The sequence below is a fragment of the Heteronotia binoei genome, chromosome 6 (assembly GCF_032191835.1).
Source record: "Heteronotia binoei isolate CCM8104 ecotype False Entrance Well chromosome 6, APGP_CSIRO_Hbin_v1, whole genome shotgun sequence".
NCBI lineage: Eukaryota > Metazoa > Chordata > Lepidosauria > Squamata > Gekkonidae > Heteronotia > Heteronotia binoei.
The window spans coordinates 83,204,985-83,226,733 of NC_083228.1; the positions used below are offsets into that span (position 1 = coordinate 83,204,985).

At 39.6% G+C, this 21,749-nt stretch overlaps 1 protein-coding gene across 4 annotated transcripts in view; it reads right to left on the reverse strand.

Annotated features, from left to right (window-relative positions):
• ARMC8 (armadillo repeat containing 8) overlaps nucleotides 1–21,749 on the reverse strand; it is an 82,303-nt gene that overhangs the window by 14,481 nt on the left and 46,073 nt on the right. For all 4 annotated transcript variants that reach the window (XM_060241970.1, XM_060241973.1, XM_060241972.1 and 1 more), the window contains 11 exons: nucleotides 20,916–20,996; nucleotides 19,014–19,089; nucleotides 18,828–18,918; nucleotides 16,795–16,855; nucleotides 9,834–10,034; nucleotides 9,076–9,171; nucleotides 7,922–8,004; nucleotides 7,537–7,618; nucleotides 4,663–4,749; nucleotides 2,274–2,366; nucleotides 1,556–1,705 (listed from right to left, as the gene is read on the reverse strand). In XM_060241970.1, coding sequence (XP_060097953.1) covers nucleotides 1,556–1,705; nucleotides 2,274–2,366; nucleotides 4,663–4,749; nucleotides 7,537–7,618; nucleotides 7,922–8,004; nucleotides 9,076–9,171; nucleotides 9,834–10,034; nucleotides 16,795–16,855; nucleotides 18,828–18,918; nucleotides 19,014–19,089; nucleotides 20,916–20,996 — 1,101 coding nt within the window. The remainder of the gene's footprint in view (nucleotides 1–1,555; nucleotides 1,706–2,273; nucleotides 2,367–4,662; nucleotides 4,750–7,536; nucleotides 7,619–7,921; nucleotides 8,005–9,075; nucleotides 9,172–9,833; nucleotides 10,035–16,794; nucleotides 16,856–18,827; nucleotides 18,919–19,013; nucleotides 19,090–20,915; nucleotides 20,997–21,749) is intronic.

Here is a 21,749-nt window from a genome sequence, read left to right on the forward strand (position 1 = left end):
AGTTTTCACCAAGACCAGTAAATGGAACCTGCTTCAATGGTCAATTAAAAGGTCCAATATGGAGCAGGTTAAGGCTTTCTCCTATTTGGGGGTCCTGTTCATGGCAGATTTATCTTGGACTCCACAGCTTAGAGGAGCATTCAGCAAAGCAAAACCATGTGCAAATGTTATAAATAGGTTCTTCCATAATAAGCGGGGGGTGGGGAGATATATATTTCTGGAGCTGTGCAAGCCTTCAGCCTTAAGAAGATGATGAAGAAGATATTGGATTTGTATCCCGCCCTCCACTCTGAAGAGTCTCAGAGCGGCTCACAATCTCCTTTACCTTCCTCCCCCACAACAGACACCCTGTGAGGTGGGTGGGGCTAGAGAGGGCTCTCATAGCAGCTGCCCTTTCAAGGACAACCGCTGCCAGAGCTATGGCTGACCCAAGGCCATTTCAGCAGCTGCAAGTGGAGGAGTGGGGAATCAAACCCGGTTCTCCCAGATGAGAGTCTGCACATTTAACCACTACACCAAACTGGCTCTCCTCTTATTAATGTGGTCCTCTTATTCTTTATGGCTTACCGATTTGGATCAGAGCTATCTCTGATAATACTGATCAACCTCTGGCCCAGTTTTTAAGAAAAATACTAAACGCCCTCTGCTGTGTATCAAATATTGTATTGTAAGCAGAATTTGGACAAATATCCTTGGAAGCAGGAGCATGGCTCTATGCCTTCAAACTGAGACTAAAATTGTTCTAGGCTGAAAATGGTTTTCTAGCCACTCTGAAATGGGATGAGCAGGAACAGAGTTACAAACCAAATTTTGTGACAAACTAGGCTGGTTAGTTGGATTGTGAACTATGATTTGGGGGAAACACATTCTTAATAGTGGCACCAAAACTCTGGAACTGTCCTCCCAGGGAGATGTCTGTTCCCTTCTGTTGCCATCTTCCACCCGTGGGTGAAGACTTTTTTGTTTTTACATTCCCTGAGTGATTGTATTCCTTCCTGCCCACAGCATCAATTGCAGTTTCTATATGTATTTTTGCTCTGGTTTTAATTGTTTTAATGATGATTAGTTTTAATAATTTTAAAATTTGATTTTATTACATACGTTTTAATTTGTTAGCTGTTTTGATGGCCCTTGTGAGGGCAAAAAGGCAGGGAAGAAATTTTGTAAAATAGATTGGTAATTTTTGTTTACTTATGAATGTCCTTATGTTACAACCTGATCAATACTATCCTATATATAGCAATCTCACCCTACCCCCACTAGACAGTCAAAATGTCCTAAAGACTGTGTATGTAGTTGATCCCGTGGGCGTCGGGAAACCTGCAAATGCGCAGGCATGTACAACACAGTATGCCCCCGTCTTTTTGCGCAGGTCTTCAGTACCAATGCTTAAGCAAACCTTAGCCTAAGCAATAGCTGATGGTCATGGTTATGGTCCAGTTCCATTATCAGAACCGCAGTGCATAATTATACAAAGTGCAGCAGATTGTAGGATCAGGATGTTTCATATTTTGAATGCAACTGTTTCAGAAGAATGATTGATGATTTTACTTACTGGACGAGTAGACAACAGGTTTCTAAGTAGTCCCAATGTCTTCATTAGTACATTTACATCAGAATCTGACAATAATTGGAATAGTTGCTCTGTACTCAAGCCTCGTAAAATATCTGCTTTGATCTTTTGTTCTGCTTGAAATGCCATATTCTAAAGGACAGAGAAAACCAATCTTGTATTTGCTGTCATCCCAATATTTTTCACAAAAGGCCAAGTTTCATTACACAAGCTGTCACCATCTGTTGTATATAAACATGTAAACCAATTGCAGTGTGCAATGAAGATTTCTGAGCAGCAAGTTTCTACACAGTCCTGGAAGCCTTCCCAGGGGCTCTACAAATTGACAATTTTAAAATGTATTGACTTAATATTTTTAAAATTACTTACAGTATAGGTAATTTACAGTGCAATACTAAGCAGTTACATCCTTCATTGAGGTAAAAGGATTTAAAGGGGTGTAATTCTGCATAGCATGGCCCTGCTAACAATTTAGTGTTTACTAAACATTACAACATTACAATACAGTTTATTACCCTGAAATTTCTGTCAGGGAGTTGCATGCATGCACAAAATAACATGAACTCTGCCAATTTTAATAAGTGGTTTTAAACTCTCCTTAAGAACATTTTTATCATTTCATTTTCAATACTACTGTAGTACTATTTTGCAGAGGGTGTAATATGTATGCAAAAACTATCCATTTAACAAGTATGCTTACCATTAAAGCCCAAACTCCATTCACTCGCAAGGCAAGATTGTCACTCTGGGTTAAACTACAGAGGAGTTCTATGGCTCCTGATTCTAGAATAGGCTATATTGAAAAAAACAACTCAATTAGTATGAAAAATCTCAACTGCAAATTGACAAATTTACACATGCACAAAAATAGTAGCTAGTTAAGTGCTCAGATCACAAAATACATAATTAGAACCTGTTTAAGCTACCTGCAGTTTGGAATTTAACACATACATAAGAAAAATTAAATATATTTTTAAAGGCCAAGTCAGGTAGCTCTGATGATCTTTAAGGTGCCAATTGTTTTTTTTTTTCCTTTGTGGTAACAGAGTAATAGATTTACTATGTCAAAATCATTCATGGACTTCCATCAGATGCAAGCTGCGTATCCTACATTCTTTCAGAGAAAGCAAATCTGTAAACAATGCAGTAAAAGGCCACAAAATGCAAACAATTGAGGCTATGATATCTGTCTGAAAAGCACACATGTGACACAGAAAATAACCTCTCAACACAGATTTAGCTAAGGAAGCTCTGCTACAGGTAGAAATCCACCCAGAGGCATAACTAGATTTTACAAGAAGCACAGTCTTCTCAATAGCTATCCTAGAGTGCTGATATGCTTCCAGGAGGTTTTCATTACTTCTTGGTGTTGTGAAGGAACATGAAAATATTTCTCTTTCAGCTGGCCTTTAGAAGTTAAAAAAAAAGGTAAAGGTAGTCCCCTGTGCAAGCACCAGCCGTTTCTGACTCTGGGGTGATGTCGCATCACGACGTTTTCACGGCAGACTTTTTAAGGGGTGGTTTGCCATTGCCTTCCCCAGTCATCTATGCTTTCCCCCCAGCAAGCTGGGTACTCATTTTACTGACCTTAGAAGGATGGAAGGCTGAGTCAACCTTGAGGTGGCTACCTGAACCCGGCTTCCGCCAGGATCGAACTCAGGTCGTGAGCAGAGAGCTCAGACTGCAGTACTGCAGCTTTACCACTCTGCGCTACGGGGCTCCTAATTTAGAAGTTACTAACTTGTTCTTCTATATAATGTATATTGTATTGTATTTGTTTCTCTATATCTTGGATATAATATAGTATTACTTTTCGGATGAATTGTTTAATATATTTTAAAGTAGTTTTAATTTTTACCATGTGCTGTGTTCACTCCTGATGTAAACTGCCCTGAGTGCTCCTTGCAGGGAAGGGCGGCCTAGTAAATCAAATGTATTTATTTGGTTGATTTCTATTCCGCCCTTTCCCATACAGGCTCAGGATGGATCACAGTCATAATAAAACAGTTAAAATACAGCAATGACTCAATAATATACAAGTAAAACAAAGCTCAAAAAATATACAAAGGCAGGCAGGCACATATTTCAGATGAAAAAAAAAATATTTCGGCTTGTTGTAGTTTTTATAGCCCATTGTGGGGAAGGGCAATAGATAGTATAAGCAGTAGAATGAAAGGATGTCTGCTTGCCTCAACCAAAGGCCTGGCGAAACAGCTCCATCTTGCAGGCCCTATGAAATGGAAGTAAATCCGGTAGGGCCCGAATCTCCACAGGGAGTTGATTCCATCAAGTTGGGGCCAGGGCTGAAAAAGCCATGGCCCTGGCCGAGGCAAGGCGGACGTCCCTTGGGCCCAGGATGGCTAGAAGATATTGGTTGGCCGATCACAGCAGTCTTCGGGGCTCGTATGGGGATGTATGTAATAGTTGTAATAGTATGTAATAGTTGTTTTTACACAGTTCAACAACAAGCTACTTTTAAATGTCAAGAATTAATTTCTTTCATTTATTTATGTCCTTTATACCCTGCCTTTCCCCACAAAGAGGATGCAAAGTGGCTTACAACATTCTCCTCTCCTCACAACCCTATGAGGTGAGTAAGACTGAGAGTCTGTGACTAGCCCAAGGTCATCCATCAAGCTTCCAAGGCAGAATGAGTATCTGAATATCAGTCTCCCAGATCCTAGTCCAGGACCCTAACCACTATACCAGGATTGTGCTGGTACACTTTGCATTCCATACCACCAGTGCAGTCACTGACTTACACGGGACTGAAAACAACTGAAGACAGACAGTAGACAGACAGACAGCTCACAAGTAACACCCACAAGTAACACTCAACACACCAGCAGCTAAATGGTGATCTGAAGGTTTTGGGCAAGAAATGGGCTTTCTAGTCAAGGGAAGATTTTGGTGAGTTCATCACTATTTTGAAAGAAAAAAACTGCCGAAAGTTATGAAAATCAGAAGGCTGGAAAGCATTAGAAGAATTTGAAATCCAAGGCAGAACTCCTAAGTAGCAGCCAACAAAGCCTCCAATTTGATCCTGAAAAAAAGTCAAAAGTACACTTTCTGATTAAAAAAAAGCAAACCTCTTTGCTTGGAGAAAACTCTAAGAGAAGATTGCATAGGGTTGAAGATGCTACCACTAGGATTTCATCTGGAGCGTTCTGTAAAACCTAAGGAGAAATTAAAAGGATTACAAACTATAAATATTATAACGAAGGGACAATGCATTTATACCAAATGCTTAACCAAACTTCCTATGCTGCCTACCACTGTTCACAACTTGAATACTCCATTTCAGCTCACCTTGTCCCCAAGATTGTGTATGTAGTTGATTACATGGGTGTCATGTTTTTCCACTTCCAAAAAAGGGTTCACTCCAGCTATACTGGGATAGCTGGAGCGAGGAAAGACAAAATAAACCCTCTAAATCAGTGATCCCCAACCTTTTTGGCCTTGGGGACTGGCCCCAGGGCCGGCTTGCTGACCATGGCCCCAGGGCCAGCAGGGTGGGGGACCCAATTCAGCCTCCACCCGCCCTCCCACGGCATTTCCTCCTCCCTCCTTTGCCCCCCCGTGCAGCCTCGCCCCCCCCTTTTCACCATTTTAGGGCCAGGGAAGGGGCCGTGAAATGCCTCCCAAGCTGACACCCACCCCCGATCAGCTGATGGGCTGGAAAACCGCCACCACAGCAAGCGATGCTGCCCTTGCCTCCTTCCCTTCCCCAGCCTTAAAATGGTGAAAACAGGGGGAAGAGGAGGTGCCGCGGGGGGTGGCGAGCCTGCACGACCCATTTCAAACAGGCCACGGCCCAGTACCAGTCCCCGGCCCGGGGGTTGGGAACCCCTCCTCTAAATGATGTAGCAACATATCATGGCTGTTGTGTTGGGGAAATCAGAATGTACATAAGATGGAAACTCCTACTCCTCAATCCATACACTGAGCTGAAGTACATTTCATCTTAATGATCATGGACAGACTGATTTTCAAGACAGTACAATTATTCTTCTGTTCTCTCCAAGTTATTTCATCTGCAAATTGGTGACAGCTCAATACAGGGAGTCTGCTATTAGGAAGAGCCTGCAGACACATAAAAGTCACTCATGCCTAAATACCGCTGCAGGAAAGCTTTTGTTATACACTATGATAGTGAAGGACTCCTTCACCATTGTCACCACAATAGCATTTTTAAAAAACCCAATGCCGCATCCATGATCTTCAAATCTACCTACAGAAGCAATCTGTAAGCCTCCATGGTGTTTGTCTGTGTGTTTCCCTCTTGAGTTTTCAGAATAAAATAAAATTAAAAAATTGAAATTGGGATTGGGAAGTGGGAAACTTCATGTCACTTTATCAACTGACTGGCTAGCCAATCTCATTCTGTCAGGCATGTCACAGCTGTGCACCCTCTACTTGGTCAGAGGCACAGCCTGTGTCATGGGCGACGACAATGGTGACGACCATACTGGGCCCCCATCCAAGTTGGTAGCAAAGCCTGCAGCTGGTCCCTCTAATGCTATAGGAACTAACAGCTTGTTGTGCCGCCTAAGTCAGCATTCCCCACACCTGACCCAGCAGCAATGGAAGAGGCACAGCTGCAAGCAGAAAGCCTGCCAGACTCACCCCCATGAGTAGCTCTGCTGAGGGAGCGACTCCGCTGAGACTTAGCGACCCGTCAGAGGGACGCACGCCTGTGAAGAAGACGGTTGCTGAGTTCTGACAGAAGCTTCACCACGTGCTAATGGGGACATCACCGGAGGCCCATTTAGCCCCCTGCTTGGGGCTTGGCTCCTCGTAGAAGCAACAAGTCACCCCCATGACTATACACATCCACCCCGGCTCTCACGCTCTTGATCAAACTTCTTAGCTTCTTGACTCTTGGCTATAGATGACCTTGCTTTCCACCCCATCTAGGCTACCTGACTCGGCCTTAGTTAGAACTCCCTGGCTTGACCACGGACAGGACTTGGACTTTGCTCCTGACTGCACCCAGCCTGTGACAGCCTGGTTTATTTATCTCTCTGGGCTTGCAAATCTCCCTCTGTGACTGCTCAAGGAGCAAGCCCTCCCATTTCTGTGAAAACTGAAGCCAAACAGAATCTCTTCTCCAAACATAACCAATAATCCCAGCTTTCCTCTGTCTCTTCAGTATAGGGAGGTACAAAGTGACAAATGGATTATAAACTCCAAACATTGTTTCACTGGCCCCACCCCCACAGTAGATTCTTCTGGTGCTATTTACTGCCTTCCAGAATTTTAAGAAACATACAGACACCAAGGTCAAGGACCCCTGATTTTCAGCAAACTTAAACAATTATTAGCTGCTTGGTATTAAGAATCTGAGTTGTAAGGTGCCAGTGGCACAATGGTAATTTTACCATTTCCTGACCCAAATCAGATTTTTAAAGTTTTTTAGATTATGGAGTATGTTCTTACATCTTTGTGACAAATGTCAGGACATCCAGGTGATCATATCACTGAAAAACCAAAGGCACATGTAGTCACTTCCCCAACACGCCCATTGTTTAGAATTTACCCAGAATGCAATTCTACCAAGGTTTATGAATCATAAAGTAGCATACACTTAGGCATCACATTTTGTGAACAGAAATTAATCGCTTTAGCAGACAAGCCACCATAGGGATGAGTATTTTTCATAAGGCAATGACCTGAATGCTCTCTCACCCCACAGAGGCAATACATACATGACTGATTATCTTCTGGAAAATTTTCAAATATGGAGGAAAATCAGGATGAAAGGAACTGAATCATGCCTCTTAACTATGGTATTAGGAGGGCAGACTGAAATGATTACCTTGTTCAACAACTAATGTGAACATCAGTCAGCCTGTGGCTAGTAGCAATATAAAAGTTTGAAATTTTGCATATTTGTGTTAAAAAGAATATGTATTGTAATTTATACCATAACGGTTCAACTCCAAGTGAAACTGCTGGTTTACCTTCATTAAGGGTTTCCATACAGCATGGTCTTGGAAACTTGTTCGAAGCTGCTGCACAGATCGTGACAAACTGTGCAAACATCTGCAAAGAAAAACAAGTATGAGATGCTCTAAATATTGCTAAGTATTTTCTGAAAAGCTAATTTTAATGCAGTTAAGTGACAATGTTAAGGGCTTTTTACATCCCTCTTTAAAAGCCACTGGTTTTGCCCAAAATGATTTATAGTGCCATCCCAAGCAGAGTCAATTAGCTTAGAAGGGTATTTGTGCTCAGGATGTCACTGTTAGAATCTTATGAACAGATTACTGTATTCTAGCAAATAAAGTGCAAAACAGTCTAGTTACACATACTACATTAAATACTATTCAGTACGTCAATTCATACCTGACAGCAGCTAAGCGCACCTTGATGCTAGATTCAGACAAGCCATTCACAATCCGATCCATCATATTTTCAGTTTCAATTATCTGAGGAAAAAGATAATGGCATAAAAGTAAGTTCCTGAAAGTGTTGCTCTTCTAGAATACTTAGGGGTGAGTTGAAGTTCACACCAAGGAAAGAAGAAAAAAACGTTCAGCAAAACCTCCTCCTTTTCACAGTTCCATTTAAAATCACCTGAGAACCACTTCCTTCACCCTGTTTCAGACTCTGCAGAGCAGAGGTTTTGGTTTAGTCCTAAGAATAATGAAAACCCTCAAACAAGCCAAGACATCTACCATACTGACCTCATTGACTAAAAACTACAATGGAGCAATATGAACTAAATGAGATGATGTTTTTGCAAGATAGAACCTTTTTTTCTCCACTGTTCATATTTGTATGATGTTTCCAATAAAATTTAAACATGCAGAACATTCTTACATTTTTAAAAAGACTGCACTCATCTGTTAGGAATATTACCTTTAATAAGGAGGCTCCAATACTGTGCTTCTCTTTGGCAAAAGTGACAGCATCTAACATACATCCTTATGCAATTTGCATGTTCATACAAATTATAACACATCAAATCGTTCTAAAGATTACTGCACATATTACTTGCTATCTTAACCATACTCACATTTTCAAATTCATTTTTTCATGAGTACTTTGGACCCAGAGAAAATGTCTCATTTGTTGCACATGGACCATGCATCATCCTTCATATCAGACTTTAATTTTACCAATGAGAGCATATCTGCCAATAAGCTGCTGAGAACAATTATCCTTATTCTGAGGCTGCCTATCTATGGCTGCCTATTAAAGATACTGAAACTTAAAACAGCAAAAGTCTCTAGACTCTATAAACTAGGAGAAACTAGCTTTGTCTTGCACAAGTTCCTGAATGTTACTCTGTCTGACCAAAACAAGGAAAAGAAGTTCAGTAGATCATGAACTTAATCATGGGCAGGAATAGAAAGAATCAAAATCCTGCAGCTTAAAGATACAAAATGTTTGTGACAGAAAGGGAATTTTAGTATTGATTTTATTTACTTAGGAAGGCCAGCAAGAATGGCTTTATCACTTCCAGGAATAAGCAGACATTTCACTTAAATACTCACCTTCTTACGTATGTCTTCATCATTAGCTCCTAGAGCAGCATACAACTTAAATGCAGCCTGGCGCAATTCATGTGCATGCTTTAAGTCATGGTCAAGCTACAAGAAAACAATCTAATTCAGGTTATCCTTAACTTAGAAACTACTGTTGAGATAGCAGAGATAATTTTCATACTAGAGAGAAAGCAAACAGAAAAACAAGAGACTCTATTTGCAAACAATATGCTTTTTTGGGGAGGCGGGTACTTCTATCATCCCTTTTAATGGGAATTTTCAACCCCTAGGACAAAACCTAATCTCAGTTTAAATTCAAGGATCTGTCTGCATTCAGACATCAGAGTTGGCTCAATATTTTCGTCTGCAGTCTCAATATCCTGTATGAGATGAGATGGGCAGAAAGAGGAGGGAGGGGAGGAATTAACTAGACAACCAACTATGTTTGTGCCTGTTACAAATACACTTAGGTTTGTTCATGACATCTAATTGAGCCTCAACATTGAGCCAGAATGGTACTTCAGTGTTTTACCTAGCATGGCACTGAAAAGAAACAATTATTACAAAAAAGATAGCATTGTGATGAGAAAGCCACTGTGTTGAAGGCCTCACAAATTTCTATTTCTTCAGTAGAAAGTGGATCTGGAACTAACTTGTCTTCAATTAAAAATAATTCAAGCTCCAAATACTTGTATGATACATTTCATACTTTAGCCACTGTTTTATTGTGCTTTTGGGAAGTTCTGTATTTAATGAGAAAAACTTACCCTTTTTATATCAGTGATGGCACTCACTGAACTAGGGTATTTGAAGTAGTCCGCAAGCATTGCAATAAGGTGGTCAGTAATACTGGCAATTCTTTGTAGTTCGACATCTGTTTCAATCAGATAGGCAAGAGTTTCTGCTCCGTCTACTCTCTCTTCCAGAAGCCTCTCTTTACAACACATCCGTACCAAACACGGTAGTGTCTGGAGGTACAAAATGACAGTTTTCAATTTGTTTTTCACCCATCTCTAAGCCTTAGATTTATGATGTTCAGGCTTTTTCTAAACAAACAGTTTTTCAAAAATCTATACAACAGGGGTGGCCAACAGTAGCTCTCCAGATGTTTTATGCCTACAACTTCCATCAGCCCCAGCCATTGGCCATGCTGGCTGGGGCTGATGGGAGTTGTAGGCAAAAAACATCTGGAGAGCTACCGCTGGCCACCCGCTATACAAGCATCTGTACAACAGTTAATATTTATAAATAACCAATGCTACATATGTTCCTTTGATGTTGTTGTGACAGTCTATATAAATTGACTCAATCAAATCAAGGAAGCCACAGCCTGAGCATGGCTTGTTAACAATGGGATGCTTGGGAGATCATTAATTCATAGGGTCGCTATGAGTTAGAAATGACTTGATCACACTTAACACACACACACACCAAACAGGATCTTATCTAACCCAGAACAAAACATCCAGATGAGAATATATAGTTATACCAAAGAAAAAAAGAGAAAGGGTCTTTCTAAAAATGCAGGTGTAAAGCAAATAATTCTTCACTGAGTCCTTATAACCAGTGCAATGATATTAGAGATAAGCAGTGTCAGAATGATGGAAATGCAGAGGAGCAGACATAGTTTGGTCAAATTAGCACATCCACAAATGGACTAGTATTCCAAAGGGAAGAGAACACCGCTCCTAATCTAACAGCAGAAGAGAATCTGCAATTCTTTCAAAGGACTAACTTGACCTGCCTCACTGAGAAAAGAGCATGAAATCCCTTCCAGCTGCCTTTCATTCCATCCATAATATTCAGTTCCTCAGTTTGACACCAAGACCACATCATCTCCATGATCATCTTGTACCCAAGATATTATTCAATTGAACTTTCTGCAAAGATATTTTAATTAAATGTAATGATTTAATGACAACACATTCTTTAGGCAATGTACATCCATTGTACACCAACTGCAGGCTCTATTTTAAAAGGGATCTTCACACAGAGCATATTAGTGCTGACTTTGCATTTAACAAAAAAAAGCGCCAATGGTAATCCAGAGAGAAAAGAGTGCAGCTTCCATAAACACAGACTCAGCAACCTCTAGTTACCATTACTGCCATGAAGAGCAGTTTTATTATCTGCTTTTCAAATCCTGAGTAGAAACACAGATTTTAATGACAGAGCACATGACCCTGTGCGCACCCTGGTAACTTCCGTTCCACTGGTGAAGCAGGAGCTCCTCCAATGGAACTGTGTTTTCATTTGCGGAGTAGAAGGAGGGAGTGTTTTTGCCAGTTCAGCCTTCCTATTGCAGACCCCCAATTTGCCCTCACCCTTTCTTCAGGTCTGCTGACCCATAGGAAGACAATTCTGGGTTTCAATGAGAGGGAGGAAGTAAGGGAGCTACCATAAGAACATAAGAAGAGCCCTGCTGGATCAGAGCACCAGTCCACATAGTCCACATTTTAATCATTCTCTGTGTAACGTAGTATTTCCTTTTGTCTGTCCTGAACCTACTGCCCATCAGCTTTATTGGATGCCTTTGAGTTCTAGTATTTAGGGAGAGGGAGAAAGAGTTCTTTGCCAACTCTCTCCACTCCCTGCAAAATTTTATAAATATCTATCACAGAGGTGTCAAACTCATTTGTTATGAGGGCTGCCTCTAACATAAATGTCACTTTGTTGGGCTGGGCCATGTGTGCCATTAAATGTAACATCAGGTAACAGAGATATAAACTTTATAAAGGTGATTTCAAATGCCGAATGGTAATAGCAGGTGAATGACAATAGCAAGCTAGATTGGATTAGGTGTGATATGCAGAGGGGCAGTAGATGTGGATACTTCCCTTTTACACCTTGGATTTACACCTGTCCCCACATGGCTTTTGATCCTATGTACAGGAATGCTTCCTCTCAGACAGCCCCGCCACCCCCCATTCACCCCTGCCAGCTAGAGTGAAACAGGAGATGCCCTTCACTTGCTGCTCCTACACTGCAGCTTCGGGGGGGGAGGGGGAAGCTTGACTTTGAATCTCCAGCGGGAAGCAGATATGCCAGTGGGGTTTTTAATAAGTGAGGGAAGGATGAGTGTTTATGTGACTGCTTATGTTTGCTTCCTGGGAAGTAAGTTTCTTGGATCTCTGCTCTGGGACTTCTCCCAAGTAAGTCAAAGGTATTGGGGATGGGTGCAAGGAAATAGCTGTTCTGAGTTTTTCCTCTTTAGGGAAATATGAGCACAAAACACGCAATGAGGTAGTCTCATGTCTGGCAAGCCGCCTTTTCCCTGCTCAATGAAAATACCTCTCCTGTAATCGCCTCCTTTCTCTTGTAAAGCTCTGGCTGTATGTTAAAAGTTGAGAAGCAGACTGGGAGTCTCCTTGGGGACAGCTTTGTGTGCATGCAAACTCAAACCTCCCCCCTGCCCCCATCCACAAGTGCATGCATTGTCTAGTCAGCTTACTAAAGCACTTAGAATCATAAGAGTTGGAAGGGACCTCCAGGGTCATCTAGTTCAACCCATCGCACAATGCAGGAAATTCACGAATACCTCCCTCCCCACATGTACCCAGTGACCCCTGCTCCATGCCCAGAAGACTGCAAAAAACAACAACAACAAACCCTCAAGGATCCCTCGCCAAACTGGTCTGGAGAAAGATTGCTGCCTGCCCCAAAGTGGCAAACAGCATTTCCCTGGATATGTAAGAAAGGGGCACAAGAACTAAGCACTGCCCATCCTTCCTGTCCTCATGACCTGCCTAAGTTCACAAAATCAGCATTGCTGTCATATGGCCATCTAGCCTCTCTTTAAAAACCTCCAAAGAAGTAGATCCCACCATCTCCTGAGGAAGCCTGTTCCACTGAAGAACCTAGTTTCAAAGAATTATTTAAGTAATACAAATGTAAGTAGGTTTCATATAAATTTGACATTAGAAACCACAACATTCAGTTGTAGACCTAAGAGTAGCAGTGCTCTTACAAAGGAATTTCATAATGAAACTCAAGACAATGCATCTTCCTGGACTAAATTGAGAGCTTGTTTTGAAAGAAAATAAATCTAGACAAGAACAGAGAAATCCAATCTTTAAAAAAAAACCAACACACACACCACTTTTCAGAATAAGCCAAAATAATTTCCTTAGTGTAAATTTTGCTTGTCAGAAGAATCCATCCATCCACCCACCCACCCTCACTCCCTCTCAAGAAGAAGTAGTGTGCTTGTACACAAAAGCTTATACTTGGAATAAAACATTGCTGGTCTTGAAACTGCAACGGGATTCCTAACTTTGTTTTCTCTTTCTCTCTTTTTCCTCCCTTTCCCTTCCTCTCCAAAAGAAGAGGAGCAGCCCCCAAGAATGAAGCAGAAGCTCTGTGAGTTTGTGTGTGTGTGAGCGGGGTGGGGGACGAGTTTTTGTAGCTCTCTTGCAGGAAACAGCCACGGATCTCTGAGGGGGAAAAGGAGGGAGACAAGATGCAGAGAGGGAGACAAGATGCAGGAAACAGAGAGGGAGACAAGATGCAGGAAACAGGAAGCAAAGAGCCACTAGGGAGCTGGGGTGGGGGGTGGGGAACAAGCTATGGTACAAGCAGCAGCTCTGAAAAAGGGAGCAGAAATCTCACAAAAGAGTAATAAGCCCATTACTCTAACAATTAAATTCCGTTTTAGTGAAGATAAAAAAGAACAAAGCCATGGGAAGAGATTGATTCCCAGTAGAATTTTATAAAAAATTTAAAGTATTGATGGAACCATTATTAAAAGCCTGCAATCACGTCATGTCTACAGGGAATCTCCTCAAAACATGGCAGGATTCTAAGGTAATTGTTTTAGCTCTCTTGCAGGACAGCTAAAACAAGGCAAAGACAAATTATCCCCTGCATCTTATCACCCCATATCTACCCTTAACCATGATTTAATTTTTTTTCTTTTGATCTAGCAGAGCGTCTCAACATAATTATAGCAAACTACGTACATAAGGATCAGGCAGGCTTTATTCCAGGTAGGACAATATCAGATAATATATGCAAGACACTCAATTTAATCAACTACAGTAGAGTCACAAAATTACATTCAATTATTTTTTCTTTGGATGCTGAAAAAGAGTTTGGTAAGGGGGGAATAGTACTTAAAATCAGTCTTAATTTTTTTGCAATTTGGCCCAAATTTTTAAAGATCTATAGATGACATATATCAAAGTTCCCGAGCTCAAATTACCATAAACCAACATAGAGCTGATGATTTACAGCTGGCATGGGAACCTGACAGGGTTGCCTTTAATTCCTATTTTGTCTGCGTTATCTATAGAACCTATGGCATACACAGTACATCAAGACCCTGAAATTAAAGGTATTGTTACAAATCAAGAATTCCACAAACTTATGGTTTTTTGCTGACAATACTGTCTTTTATCTTAGTAACCCAATTTTGTCATTAAATAAACTGATTAAACTAGTTGACCAGTTCAGTAAATACTCTGGATTTACAATTAATTTTTCAAAGTCCAAAGTCTATCCTATTTTTGCCCCCTCTGAAATGAAACAGACCATTATGGAAACTCTTCCCTTTAAATGGGTAGAAGTCACTTGGAGACACTTGGGGATCTATATTCCTTTAGACTTGAAACATTTATTTTTGTGTAATTATAGCCCACTTTTCAATTTTTATTAAATCATCATTTATCAGATAGGTCAACATTAAATCTGTCCCTAACGGAAAAAATTGATTTAATAAAAACTTTTTTATTACCAGTTTTTTTTATTTCTCTTCCAAAATCTTCCCATTCCGATTTCTAATACAGTTTTGTTGAAATGACAATCTCAACCAACTAAATTCATTTGGAACAATAACCCCCACACCCCAGTCTCTTTTTGTCTAATATCCAAGCTTCCTGAATATGGAGGTTTGAGTGAAAAATTACTCGAGAAAAATTACATAGCATCTCAATTGAAAAACATCCTTTTATATGCCTCATCTACATCCAATTTAGCATGGGTACAAATTGAAAAAAATATCTTTACCCAATTTGTTGTTAAATGAGGCCATTTGGAATAGGAAAGCTGAGAGAAAGATGGCTCCACCCTATAACTCATATTAGCAATACACACAAGTTATAGGACAAATACAGAAAAATATTACCTCCACTCACCTCACTAGTAATGGCCTTTTTGGGCCAAGACTGATTTGTTCCAGGCAAATCAGTTAATGACTTTAAAATTTGGAGAGACCATGGCATTTATCAGTTAATAGCTAGAACTACAGATGGAAAGATGAGCACGTTATCCCAATTGGAAAAGAAATACAAGATTAAAATTCCTTGGTTACAATACCACCAGTTGCATCATGATCTTTACAGTATCATACCAGTTATTAATTCTAATAGATCCTTGAATCGTTTTGAACGAATGATACAAGCTGGTAATGCAACTACTAAAGGGGCAATCTCATTTATTTATGTACTTTCAAATCATCCAGTGTGGTTGCCACAAACATGCCAACAAAATGCCTGGGAGAAGACTATAACATCCAAATCTCAGAGGAGCAGTGGAAGAAGTTATGGAAATCTCCATTATTTAAATCCAGATCTACCACTACAAAGATTCAGCATTTTAAAATCATGTCTAGATGGTATCTTATCCCTTATAAATTATCTTGTAGCAGGCTACTTCCTAAGGCAGACTATTGGAAGGAATGTGATCAAACTGGCAATTTTTTGCACTACATTATGACAACAGTTTGAAAAAAATTGAGACATTTTGGTTCTGGACAAAATTGCAGCGCAGCTTCTCCAGACTGACACTCCATCATCATCTAATACATTTGTTGAAAAATGGTATTTTTAAAAATACATAAATGAAAACTCTTCTACTGTATATTTGATACTGGCGAAATATATAGATTTTTGTGCTATATTGATAAGCTACTTAAAAATCAGTATGATATATGTGAAAGAATTTTCTGTATATCATTGTTTGTATCAAACAAAAAGAAAACTTTAATAAAATCTGTTATAAAAATTAAAAGGAAGCAGAATTTGCTGAGGGACCAGATCTGTCCCACAGGCCGCATATTTGACACCCCTGCTCTACCATGTCCCACATCTCTTTTCGAAACTGAAAAGTCTAAGATTCTTCAACCTTTCCTCATAGGGAAGGTGCTCCAACCCCCTAATCATCTTGGTTATCCTCCTCTATATTTTTCCCAACTCTGCAAATGTACTTTTTGAGATATGGTGACCAGAACTGTATACAGTATTCCAATTGAGGCCACAGCTATACAAGGGCATTACAATATTGGTCGTTTTAGTCTTTATTCTCAGTCCCTTTTTTGAATAATCCCAAATACAGAGTTTGCCTTTTTCACCACTGAAGCACATTGGCTTGACACAGTCATTGTACTATCCACTATGGCTCCAAAATCTTTTTCCTTTTCAGTCTCAGCAAGTTTAGATCCCATTAGTCTATACCTGAAGTTGGGATTTTTTTGTCCAATGTGCAACACTTTATATTTACCAACACTGAAATCCATTTGCCACATTGTCACCCACTCACCCAGTTTGTGGAGGTCCTCTTGAAGCTCTTCACAGTGAGCTTTAGTTTTCGCCATCCTGAATAATTTTGTGTCATCTGCTCACCATTTTGAATTTTGTGACATCCGCATCCTGTAGCACAACTCAGCTCTAACAGCTTACAAGGTCATTGTGATTACTGCTTCTTTTACAAATGAAGAACATTTAATCACCTTACCTTTAATACAATGCAGGTATCATCAGTGCTGATTGCTCCAGCTCTGCACATGTAAGTAAGGCTACAATAAAACATCAATACTGTTAATTTTCATATATTCAGATAATAAAGCGCTTAGAAGACTAGACTAAACCAAAGAGAAATACCGTATTTTTCGCTCCATAAGACGCACCTGAGCATAAGACGCACCTAGTTTTTAGAGCTGTTTGTGTGAATTTAGAGGCATTTGTGTGAATTTTTTGCAGTATTCGCTCCTTAAGACGCACACACTTTTCCCTCCACTTTTTTTTTTTGGGGGGGGGGAAGTGAGTCTTATGGTGCAAAAAATACGGTACTTCATACAATTACCCAATAGTCAAGAAGTAGATTTTGCTATAACATACTAAGAATTCCTCATGCAGCCAGAGAATCTACATTTTCCATTACAAAAAAGATCCACATATAAACTGGAAATTTTTATTTAGCACAGAATTTGACATGAGCCTCTCTAGCTCTCACAGCAGCAAAGAACAGCATGCTTAAGCTGCATTTGCTTAGGTTTCAGACTATCTCATGAGGCCTCAAAGTAGGGTCTGTGTACTTTAGAATGCATTTTATCCCTCTCTCAAGGCAACTAGTGCCAGTGTTCTTGATCTCTGCTGCTAAATGCAGTCACTTTCCTTCACACTGTGTTCCAATGTATTTCTCTTTTAGAACAGTGTATTAGAATAATGGGGGGTTTTTTGTGTTGACATGCTCAAATGAGGGATGTGGGCTGTTTGTCTCATTACATATACTAACCCACCTTCCACTATACTTTACTGCACCCTGTTTTTTCTAAGGGCTAACTTATATTATTTCTCTTTTAGAACAATGTATCAGATTATTTGGGGGTTTTTTGCTTTTGTTTTTTTGTGTTGACATACTCAAATGGGGGATATTGGCTGTTTGTCTTATTGCATATACCAACCCATCCTATGGCAAACTATATGGATGTTATAATCGCTTGAGAAACCATGACCGCTATTTAAACTAACAAAGCCATAATGTTACCTAGATTTATGGCACCCCTATGACAGCAGTCTGTTTTTTATCATCCTTGAGTGTTTTTTCAGCCCTGTTTTGTCCTAACACTAACACAGATCCCTATTTGTGATTCTTTTAATCTGCTAAAAACATTCCCATAATTCCACACTGCCCACTTATATTAAGAATTGTTGCTTCCATTCCCATTTGTCTGATGAAGTCTGCTGAAGAGCACACGAAAGCTTACATTCTGAATAAAACTTAGTTGGTCTTAAAGGTGACTTGTCTACTGCTTTGTTCTATTGCTTCAAACCAACACGACTGCCTACTGGGATCTGTACCATGCAGTGACCTTGAAAAGTGTAACTGAAGCCCCCACCAACTTCAGTTAGCCCTACTTGTATCTACTTCTATTATGTCATTACTGAAAAGTTTAAGAACAATATTTCTCCTAGTGCCTATTTCCTCCTTCCACAAAGCACAGTTAGCCAACCCTGGCTTTCCTCCACCTCATTGCAGCAGGAGAACCCAGAAGCAACTGACTTCATGGCAGAAGGATGCTTGACTTGCATCTTCCCAACATTTTAAGATTAACCCTATACCCCATGGCAGTCATTTTGGGTGATGCCCTTTCCTGGTTCTCAAAATTCTAAAAGTGCCCATTAGTTTGATAAGATTGCGGACCCCTGTACTAGATGGATGAGGGGAAAAGATCTGGTAACTCACTATGCTTTTACAATTTGTGAAGAAACAAAATGGGATCAGCGTATTCAGTTGATGGAAGTGGACAGTTGTACTTAAGTGTGCATGTACACTGTTTCTATTATATGTTTGTACAACCACTAATAGACTAAGGAAGGGACTAAGAAAAAGACTAAAGCAAAAACTGTCGAAGTTGATAAAAAGAATATTGTAGTTGACCTGGCTTATTGGCCTACCATGTTTATAACTTTTTGCAAGTCAATATTAATACGAACAATTAAATCCATTAAACAACTATGATTCTATCTCATTCTAAAGAAGATTACCATTTGGCTGATGTGAGCTGCATTTCAATAGGCTTGTCTCTCTGTAACATCTTCACAAAAATCTGTGGTAATAATTCTCCATCAACCAACACTGCAAACCCAGAAAAAAAAATCAGGAAATAATTCAGTTACAACTACGCTGTGGATCTACATATTATCATATTGCCAGTGAAATTTTTGGCTTACCATTTACAAGAGTCATTGATACCTGGGGGTTTTCAAAGGCTAGAACCAAGAAGCATTTCAGTGACTGCATTCGAACCTGTAGATTACAATTTATGTATATTTATGTTTTATGCATACTCAATGAAAGCTACAATACCACTTTTCATTTACAATTTGTTTGAAGTTCATGAGAAAGCCCACGTATAAAATCCTTAAGAAACAAGGGGATTAGACTCATGCTTCTCAAAAGGGAGGGGAGAAGTCAGAGAAATGTTAGAGCAGACGTGACTTTCTCTATTATTGCATGACCCCCTTTTAAACCATTTGATAACATTTTAAAGTGGAGGCCTGTAAGGACTCATATGGGAGGGGATAATCCCGTTTCCCCCCCTCCATTTGCCACTAGCTTCAGCTTTTCCTCATCTGCTGCTAGATCTCTTTTTCACACCAACCCACCATCTCCCACCCCCACTCCCACTCCCAGCTCCTGCTGGTGTTCACATGCCAATTTAGGTAGCTATGGTTATTTAAATTGCTATTGAACTTTTAACAGGGGTGGGGGTTGTTTTGCACATGCACAGATACAGTCTTTTGTGAAGGTAGAGTAAAAATTTTAAAGAGCCAAAACATAAAAACATCATTGCAGCTGGTTTGCACAGCTATGTCTATCTTCACTGGGATCAGCACTTGACTATTAGATGTGGGGGGAAATATGACTAACTCCTTCTACCTACAGTACTGCAGACCTTGACAATCAGCGCCTTTTCTCTGATTTTGATTCCTCTGCCCTCGAGTCAGAATAGGCATAATCAAGCAGTCTGCCTTTGATGATATTTAAAAAGTTATTTTCCCCTACAACTTAGAAAGGATCAGTACATCTCATTCTGAGAACTCCTGGAATGATGCTTAAATTTAGAGACTAGTGAGCCAAAATAATGGAACCTAGGGCTTCCCACTGCCATTTAATAAAATAATAAGCACATGGGAAACATCCACTTTTCTGAGCCAACAATAGGAAACCCCATTTGCATCCACTTAGATTTTGCTTGTCAACATTTAAATATAGAGACCACAATAATGCAACAAGAACATAATCATGGAAGAAAGCAACTGGAATATTCATATTTTGTAGTTGCAGAACATTTCTATCCAGTGAATCATCTAGTGTACAATCATTACACAGTTTCAAATATACGATCTGTGACAAGTTGTTGTTGTTGCATAGTGAAATGATAAGGGACTTAGAAAGGGATGGGAGATTCAATATCTCTCTTCCTGCATGATGTGTTGGGAGACTGAGGAGGTGAGATTTTTGCAGTCCCTCAATATACTATATTATGAGTATTTGCTCTCAGTTCTTTTCCCCTCTCAGCCCAAAAATTTAAGCATTATGACTAATAAAATATAAACCTTATATCTCAGTTCTCTCAGAGCCATTCAGAAATTCAGGTTCTTATTACTTCGAGCTGGTGTACAGATCAAATGCCCAATGAAGACAGAAACTGAGCATCTCAGTATGATCTTGTTTTGGAGCATGTTATTGTTTTATCTAATTTCCCCCCTGACATAATTCAAAATACAAATTGATTCAGTAAAAAAATTATCAGATGCAAATTTCATGTCATTACGTTTTAAAAGCGTGTGCCAATGTTGAATATTACTACTTAAAAAATATGATGCTGTCCTGGAAGAGATGTTCCTTTTCCCTTCACTCTTCTATGATGTGCCACTTCCATTTATCTTTCACTGCCCACACAAAAAAATCCTTTATAGGAAGTCTCCCACACTGGAAATACCTGCAGTTCCCTCACCAATGGAATAAAATGCATGCCAATAAATTAAATCTTCTCTCAGTCTATGTTGCTGCATTGAGATTTCAAAACAGCTTACTTAAAAAAAAAAGAAATTATATTAAAGCCTTACTTTATAAGATGCAGAGTTTAACAGATGAGCAATATTTTGCACTGCTCCATGGTTAAATAGGACTGTCTGATGATCAGGACCCTATAAAAATAATAAGTCATTTCAAAGAGGGAACACAAATATCATTGTACCTTAAACACAATTAGAAGCTTATTACTTTTCATTATACCTCTCATACTTGACCAGCAATTTTAGTTACTTTATGATGAAATCTGATACCTAGTACATTTCAGTTTGCTTCATGAATCAAAATAATCTTTTTATACCTGTCTTCCAGCAATGTATTTAAATATGTATCAACATGAATGATACTCAATCCCAGTTCCATTCATAATCATTTAAAAATATAACCAAATGTCATATAATACTATGCACTGGTTGTTCTGCATCCTGTAGCAAAAACACAAACATAGCAGCCCATTTTCTTTGACTGAAGACACCTTGGGAGGTAGGTTTGAATAAAGAACCTCATTTTTTACTTATATTTTAATAACTTATTTTGGCAATGCTAGGATGGTCTGACAGCTGTAAAATTAGGTAAGTGCCTTGAACACTTGCTGATGTGCACATCTTGAAGTGACAACTACTCACTCCCACTTCCTCGTAGATTAATAAAGTGCATCTGAATTTTAAGAACTATTTCTCCAGTGCAAACTGTTGTTTGTACATGACAACTGATAGACTCTCATCTTCTGACTGGGATAAAAGGACTCAGAGATCTCCATTCCAAATCTTAAGGGAGCTTTGGCTCTCAAAAACCTATACCCTGGAAATCTTGCTGGTCTCTAAGGTGATGGTGGAGAAAAGTGCCATCAAGCTGTAGCTGACATATGG